The sequence below is a fragment of the Ascidiella aspersa genome, chromosome 3 (genome assembly GCF_963924565.1).
Source record: "Ascidiella aspersa chromosome 3, kaAscAspe10.2, whole genome shotgun sequence".
NCBI classification, from domain to species: Eukaryota; Metazoa; Chordata; class Ascidiacea; order Phlebobranchia; family Ascidiidae; genus Ascidiella; species Ascidiella aspersa.
In genome coordinates, this window is record NC_139449.1 from 20,796,418 (window position 1) to 20,805,336 (window position 8,919).

At 46.2% G+C, this 8,919-nt stretch overlaps 1 protein-coding gene across 1 annotated transcript; it reads left to right on the forward strand.

Annotated features, from left to right (window-relative positions):
• Positions 1–983: 983 nt before the first annotated feature.
• On the forward strand, positions 984–8,619 carry LOC146160737 (uncharacterized). The gene is made up of 2 exons (XM_083385346.1): positions 984–1,668; positions 7,516–8,619. The coding sequence occupies exons 1-2, from the start codon at positions 1,035–1,037 to the stop codon at positions 7,845–7,847; spliced, it is 966 nt and encodes a 321-aa protein (XP_083241472.1). The 5' UTR covers positions 984–1,034; the 3' UTR covers positions 7,848–8,619.
• The last annotated feature ends 300 nt before the right edge of the window (positions 8,620–8,919 follow it).

Here is an 8,919-nt window from a genome sequence, read left to right on the forward strand (position 1 = left end):
CCTTCGTTGCAGCGTCAAAGGGAAACGCAACAAAGACGCATTGTTTCATCACTCGCACGCGCATTTGGAAGCTCGAAGAACGGCGGGTGATCGCGTCCGGCCTCTACGCCAAGTTAAGAAGGAACCCCGCGCCACTGGAGAGAAGAGGCAATGTTTGTGTGGTTTACCTGCCAATTGCTCTGTTCCCTTGAAGCCGCCGCTAAGCTGATCAAAATGTTTTTTTCTCGCGCGCGCGGACGATTTCATGAGCGAAAACCGAAAGTGGGCCAATCTAGCCTGAGCTCTTTTTTGACGTTTAGTTTATAAAAGTGATCTGGTAGACCACAAACTATAAAAATGTTAGATAGCAATTAGCCAATTAGTAAGGTCAGAACAGGCTTCTTTTATAATTATAATAGCAATATTATTACATAACTGGTGACGCGTATGTGTTGTGTATGCTTTGGTTTGAAATCCACGAGTCGTGGTCGCCGCAGACCTAATCTCGATCGGGCGCGTTCGAGCTACTTAGTAAGGTAGGACCACAACGCGATTGCGACGGATCAACGAAAGTGCGCACTTGCCAAGATGCCATTCGACGCGGGCGCTCTCTCGCGTTTTGCGAGGTTACAGACGGCAGAAAAAAGTCTCCAAGCGGCGCCGGGTCGAGAGAGGCTCGAGTCAATGTTGCTGCCCGCTCCACTTGTGCTGCTACCAACGCACTTGCTAGTGGCGGCTGCTGTCGATATTTGGCCGACGAGGAGGTTTTTAGCAAGAGTAGCACTCATGATATATACTTAGATTTGTCGAGAAGAACCACCAGCGGTACTCGATGGTTTCGCATAATTAGTCATATCACGAGGATAAAGTAGCAGTAGCTTAGTGCTCCATAGAATACCTTTTTGATTTTGTTTATAATGCTATAGATAGAGTATAGTGGTAGTTTCTCACAAGCATGACTTTGCAATTGGTCAAACTCAATATTGATCTTGTTTTGCAGCACACCTGTAGCGTTCTAATCCTCTCTGGACAATCGTAAAACTGTAACAAACGACATGCTTTCCATTAACGCCGCCAACCTGCTGCGCATGTGCGCGCTCGTCACCGTGGTCCTGCTGGTGCTGTTCGCGGGAGAATCGCTCGCCAAATCCGGCAAGCGAAGGCGACACCGCCGGCGAAAGGCGCGCCGAGGCGGCAAGGACGGCAGCGCCGGCGGTGCCAAGGAGCAGCAACTTAACTTTCCCGATCCTCGCTTCGTCGCCGAGCTGAAAAAAGTGCAGATGGCCAAGAAACCGGGAAGGGCCTCTGCTCGTCCTGCCGTCCCCGCAGCAGCCAAGAATCCCGATTGGACGGAGGCCACGCTCAGGATCCGAGTGCCCGCGGATGACAAAAAGGAGGGCCACCGAAACAAAAAGGAGGGCCACGGAAAGTTCGGCTACCATTCTCGTATCGGTGACCTTGCCGCGCGTGTCGTGCACGTGGTCGACCCTGGACGCTCATCCCACTTCGGATGCGGGCACGAGATTGCCAACGCTCACCAGATTCCCAAGGACGAGCCCTGGATCGCTTTGATCAGCCGCGGCAAGTGCTACTTCTTCAACAAGATTAAGCTGGGTGAGCGGTACAACGCCAGCGCCGTGGTGATCTACGATGACAGCGACGGCAAGGTGCAGGTCATGAATGTCGCAGGTGCGTGCCTCACCTTTGTGTTTTCTATAGTTAGCTTATCCTATGTTCGCTTATAGCCACATGTCGACAGTTCCAGTGTGTGAAGTCTCTCAAGTTTGCAACGCACAAGTATAATTATAATTCTCGTAATAGTACGTAATCTTGCCAGAAATGCCAATGTAATCATTACCACTTGGCACGTAGCTATTACGATCGGTGATATTTTTTCATATCTTGTTGAGAAAACCAATGTGCGATTTTTTCCAAACTACGACTAAAATCAAACCAGCGCGTCATTACGTTACAATATGTAAAAGCACCTTCGTCGAAAATCGTTTTAAGTAAACGACAACCGCGTTTGAAGTAGTTGTAAAACGGCCCGCGCTGCGCCCACAACAAAGTTAAAAGCTCGACAATAAATTCGTTCAAGAAATATGTTGTCTCCGAAGATTTAAACTATATAACATCGTAGCACCTTTGACATGCCGCGGTATTTCGCCTTCATTTTGTTAAGCTGCCAGATTAGTCATGTCGCATGTATTTACGGCGAAATGTTACACAGACGAGCACCTGTCAGCGCCAGCAGTGTACAACCCTATACGATACGTGATTCACTGCCTTATGTTCTGGCTTTATGGTATCGCGAGTGCTTCGTAAAAGGTTGGCGTCATTCTGTTTATCGACTATCGACGGATAAACATAAATCGGACGTATTTTCGGCTTAATATTTTTTGCTCGCTGTAAATGGGAATTTAGCTATGGCTTTTTCTAAACACGCGCATAAGGCCCGCCAAGCATAGTTCCATCGGTCATGCAACGTTACGCTTGCTGCCATTTCACAAACGCGATGGTCCGAACAAAAGTAGGCGCTCACGTTAAATGGAAGCCTTTGTTTTAAGCGCATGAGTTAGGGTACAGCCTCAATCATCTTTGACGTCGTCGTTCTTGCTCCTCAGAGTTCAAGTATAGTGCGTTGGACGAGCATTAAAATAGAGGACAATATTAATTCGCTTTTCACTTTCTATATTTGGATCTCGGGTTTCATTGTGACATTGTGTCGGACGGCGTCCGGCTTGTTGATCTAGGGCGTCGCGAGTAAGCTGTAAAAACGCAGAAGGCTTTTAATGTCAAAACATCGCCCGATCTTGCTCTTGCCCTGCTACCGACGCCGCCGCTTGTTTGTTCGAATAGGATCGCTTTCGAATGACCTAGCACAAAGCGCTAAGAGAGTCGCCTCGCACTGGGCTGTCACCCCTCGCTATGTACACAAGCGCGAGTCGACATACTTGGGGCCTAGGGATACCCTGACCGGGGATAGGCTGTCCGTGAAAAATATGGACACAGTTCGGCTCGACTGGACCCCTGACTGCCGCAGTGGGCAGCATTGTCACAGCTGGTCCGACGAAAGAGTCCCCGCCTAAAACCTAAAGTTCGGGGGATTTGGAAGGGTTCGCTGCAGTAGCTTTTCCCTCATTATCCTTATCGCCAACCAAGAGCGTCTGTAAATAAAACCAAGCCGAGTGATGGACGGGCCGAACAAGCGCTAGGCCTTTTAAAACAATTAGGGCATTTGTTAAAGATTGTCTTTCATCAACCAGGCCCGGTCAGTCAATCTCTCAACGCTCGTTACATAATTTTTCGCGGGACTGTAAAAGTATCCCCTTCGCCTAGCCCTAGTGAGTCATCAGCTTTCCCGGGTCATTAGTTAATTTTCATCGCATGTTTCTTTTAAGTATGCGAATATAATAAGGCCCAAAATTTAAACAGTGTCAGAAGCTGTACATGTGCGCCAATAAACAAATACTTTCGGCAATGGATTTTCTCCTATGCTGAACTTCCCCTATATTGAAGAAAACAAAAATAACCTACTCTAAAAGATCGCGCTTCCCGTCCGAAGTAACCCCAGCCGTGAGAGCGCTCTAGCGTTTTTAGGCACTCGCGACTTCAAAAGGGCTTATGCACCCTGCGTTGTTGACAAGCGTTCGAATTGGCCATCGACGTGTTACCCCTGGACGCGTGTCAAATTCAAAGCACCCCCCAAAATTGGCCCTCGACCCCGGTCCCCCGGCCCCATTGTGCCTGCATCGGGACAGACGATGATTATCGCGCGCGCTTTCGCACCTGTATCGAATGTGCGGGCGAGTTGGGCAAAAGCGACGCTCCATTTGGCGTTGGGCATATTGTTTTGTTTGCCGCCTTTCGCGACAATAGCCTGTTTTGACCAACTTTGGTCGGATACGGCGCGGAGGCCGACAGCGGGGCAGGCTCTCACGTTTTGTGTTTTCCAACTGTCGCTTTCCGCGTTGTTGTTGTTCAGCTCGCGATGGCAACGCCACAGCTAAAGCGCCCGCAAGGCGTCTTCGCTTTCGAGTCCCAAGTATAAAATGGCAGCGCTTCGCTCTGTGCGAGACTGCGCTTACCTTTGAAATATCGCCTTCCGAACAATCCGTCTTATTTACGGCCTAGCGTTTTCACGACAGCACAGGGAAGCTACGATTCGCAGCCATATATGTCCGTACATATCATGTCGGAACGACATATACGACATATTTTGTATGACGACGTTTTTAAATTCGCTGCCTCACACATGCAGTGCACGGCACTCGCCTCGTACAACTAACAATAAAAAACTGCGGCCGCTCGATTTACGGCCGGTCATAAAAGACGCTTCGATTATGATGAAACAGAGCGGACGACGCGAAACTCCTTGTTGTTCAAGAATGACCTGAAAGCGAACGCGGTGTCACGGGTTCACGGCACGAGGAAAATTTGTCGATCTGACCCTCGTTTCGCGTAAAATTGTTACTTACACGCTTTCGCTGAATTGGTGTAATTATTCAGTCATAACTACGGGTTCCAAAGTGTCAAAATAGGACCTTGAGGTTTCTATATTTAGCATAAAACAGTCATCGCTCCAACGCTCCAGCTGGTAAAACATACAAATGTCGTCGGTTGACAAACGAAGTGAATATATTGCGTTTGCAACTCAAATAAAAACAAACCTCTCGTTATTTCGCGGTTTGAACTTCGCCAATCGAAGGCGAGTCACGACATTACTAGTTAGCCTCGTCACTGTCTACATTTCTGAAATTACCGGGAAGGCAATTACGGCCGAGCGCCACAATTCGGGCGTCTTAAGGTTAGCGGTCACCTCTCCACTTAAATGATCGTTGTTCCACAGCTTGACGCTTAAGATCGCTCTTGTCAGTGGGCGTCGGCTTCGAATTCTTATCATTTGCCTTAAAATTCGATTTGGCGGAAGTCTTACAGAGCCTTGGAAACAGTCTCCTTTGTGTGAATGGTTTCAGTTTGCCTTGCGCTCGCATAGCCTATTATCTTGGCCGATCGTATCTGAAGGTGCGCTCATATGCGTGTGCGGTGTGTATCTGGAAATCGTAGATCGTTACGCTTCACGATTTACAAGAAAAACAGCCTCCAATTGAAGTGCCGAGATCACGCACTGAAGAGCGTCTCCGTGTCTAGCTATTTCTGTTCGTGTCGTCACTCCCGACTCGCCTTGTGTTTGTTTGTTAGCCAAACTAAAGAGGTCTTTGGCATTTAATTTGCACAGTCGCCAGCTAGTATGGCGATCGGCCAGTAAATCAAAGCTTGTTTACATTTGGCACACGAGGGTTCTTAACATTTTCGATACAAGCGGTCGCTGCTTGACTTTCTCTTGCGTGTGTGTTGGCGCCGAAAACAAATAACGTTCTAGTCTGAGTGAACCAATGAATGCATCAAAGCGCTCCTCACTTGTTGTATTAAATACATGCCATGTTCGAGGATCTGACAATGGGTATCTTATTCGCTTTCTTAACAGCGGCTTATAGACTGTTGAAGATTAAATCCCCTGATACGGGAAAGAACATAGACTGCTAGTCACCATTTTAACAAACACATGTCGTTTTAGTATAGGCTCCACTTGAAGACATATGCTCTCGATTGATTCACAAAAAGCAATTTAATTACTTGGTTTTGCGCACTAAAATTCCTTAGCGGACTTACATTCGGTTGAGTGTTGTATTCGGATTCCTAACTTAAGTGGTGTGGCAAGGTTAGTGGTAATCTCATTTTAAACTCTTCTAAAATTTTTAGTTTGTCGGCGGTATAATCTCTTCGTGATTACATAGCGCACGAGAGTTACCATTTGTGGTCCACTCGCTCTTGCTTTGTCGCGTTGATCGGTGCGCTATATCGCATTTGATCAGACCGCGTAATTATTACCCGTCGCGAAATTATATAGACCCGCTGGCCACGAGTGCTCTAGAGTTGTAGTGCGCACCGGGATATTTATAAGCCTGTATGATTTCGACTTCGCGCGAAACGGTTATTATCGTGAGATTTCGTCAACATCTTTTTAGATAAATATGAATAACAACTGAACGCGGACAGTCAAGGCGTGGCGAATTTTGAACCCGATGTTGACGAGGTGCTGGTGTCAAGACGCCGTATGCGATAAGTGCGAAAGCGTTTAGCGATCGGCCTCTTGCGCGTTTGCCTGCCTTATCAGATCGTTTCTTAACCTATAAAGAAATCATCGTCGAATCGTTGCGCGACCGCAAATTGACAGCAACGTTTTTGGTCCAATTCGATGCCATCCAGTCGGAGCAATTCTGTTTTGAAGGCGTGCCCGTCAGTGATTGCCACAATCAAATTAGATTCCTTGTCGGATGTGGAGATCGTATCTTCTCGCCTGCAATAGACCCATAACACGACTTTTGCATTACTCTTGAGGAATTTTACTGGGATCGCGCATCCCCGACCGAATCCGGTAAGCATCCAATCTTATCGACAAGTGTCGATCGCGGTCATATAAACAAAACAAACCGAAATAAGCGCTTGCCGCCAGAGGGACCGGGTGTTCGAAATACATAGTTTCGACGGAACGCTCGGCCTCAGGCGGTTGCTTGTGTATATTTGGGCTCGTTATCCCGTGTAGTCATCGGCAGCCTTTGCTTTCAGTTAAATCAACATGACATAATTATAATCGCTACAGGCACGTTTATTCCGGGCTTTAACCATTACGGAGAAAAATCGCTAAATAATTTTTTGGTGTTGGTTGGTCGCTCCCTAGCGTTTAAAATTTGTGTGTTGAGAGCAAACCGGATAGCTTAGCGAGACAGGGCACCAGACAAATGAACGAGTTTTTAATTCCCCAAATCGACCAGCCGAAAAAGTACGCCGGAGCGAACAGTCCGCTGCATATATGGGCGCCTCACCTCCCATTTTCGCCTTCTGATCATTTCAGTTCTGCATAAGCGGGCAAGGTAGCGCGTCTGCGCTATCCGCGGAATGGTAATGCGACACCCCGAGCGCCTAACCCCAACCGTTAAAGAGGCTCGCGGCGCTGGCGTGGGGTGAACTTGTTTTGAGCGATTCTTTTTCAGCCACCCCGCTTATACCTCGCAGCGCACCCTCCCACACAGCCAGGAAGTGACGGTTGATTGGATGTCATTACGCCGCAACACTTATCCCCCAAACCCGCGCCTTACTTTCTCGCGGTTTCTGCCCGAAAAATGACACTCTTTCTCAGTTCGTTGTCCGATACCGACCTGTCAGCATTTTTGGGTACGAGAGCGATGATTGAACGTACTTCTTTTTTGTTCTTGAAAATCCGTATCGCGTTCACAAGAGTATTTACAGCGCAAGTTCTCCTTAGGTTTTATGAGCTTCTTCTGGTTTGACTTTCTGAAACTGAACCTGGTACAATTTTGCCTTAGGTTTTCGTGACGTGGCGTTAACTTGAGAGACTTCCGCGACTATGATACCCCTGATGACGTAATGTTTTTGTCGAAAAGTAGTAAACGCTTTAAAATTGGACATGTAAAATTCAATGGGCTCCCAATTAATAAAATATTTTCCTTGCAGGTACTGATATGGTCTCACTCATGGTTACCAAAAAGTTTGGAAACAAATTGGCAAAACTGGTCGACAGCAAGCCAGAAGTTTACCTCCACCTTAAAGTTGGAAAGCAACACACCCAGTCAAGCAAAAGCACACAACTAGTAGCCAGCACACAACCTGTAATGAGTCGGGGAAGTGTTAACGCTACATCCAACCTTCCAAGCGTACTTCAGACTGTGCTAAACAAAAACATGCCCCTGGTAACCACGACTAGTTGGGGAAACGCCAACGTTCCAAGCTGGTTTTTAACTCTAGCGTTACTGCTACTTGCAATTAACGTTACACTACAGCGGTGATGTGGACTGTAAGGTCGTGGTTGAACATTGCGCAACACAAGCGCACACCAGAGCAGCCCGTGCGAATTGGGAACGTTGGAGGTGGAGGTCTCCAAAATAATAATAAGACGATTGTTGTGGTATATTAACTTTAACGTACATCTTACACAAAGTCCAGTTTCTTGCTGTTTAGTCTGTAGCCTACATGGGCAAATCTGTAATTATTGCGAAATTATTGATTGCAGTTTTTAGGCACTGGGTTGACGTTATGTCCGCAAGTCTATATGTGTCATACCTCAAATATCTCCCAAACGTGCACACATTTTTTCTTATTTTTCTTTTACTCGCACTGATTTCACATTGCTTTCATTGATTTGGGCACAAAAACACATCGCTGCATTATTTTCGCATAACTTTGTAATTTTTTTCTACAAGCGTGTGTCAAACTCAAATAGGACAATCACCCATGCGATTTGCGATCCGTGTACATTTGTACATATGCCTTTGATTTGATTGATGAGCGCACGCAATTTTATGTTTTCACTTACACCCTCGTATAAGGCACACCACCTTTATGTTTTTGCAACATGGTGAATTGTTTTCAATGAAAACCTGTGCTCACTGCTCATACTTCGAAAAGGTGTCAAAGTTCCTCCGCAGAGTGCTTGAATTATGCTGGTCGTTTTTCGTGCTTCGCTTTACTTTTAATTTGTTTGTTTGCGTTTTTGCTTCCATCTTTTTACTGTCTTTATATAAACGCGTTTAATTTTAATAAAGTACAAATGTAATTGAACGATTCTTTTTTTAACTTCTTTAAAGCTGTCTAACATTTGGTAAAAATAAAAGACTGGCACATTTTATAGTAAAAGTGAATAATATATGAATATATGTCACTCGACAGCGACCGTTTACAAAAAAAAATGTTTAAACCCTTTGAAACAATGACAAAGAAACTCCACTTCAAACGTTGTGATAGTTAGAACAATCGGTCGAGCAGTGTGCGCTAACAACATGATTGTTGAAACAGAAAAAATCAAAACCTGCAGTTAGAACGGAAGACATGTTAGACGCCGGCATTTTCTATTTTGTCAGA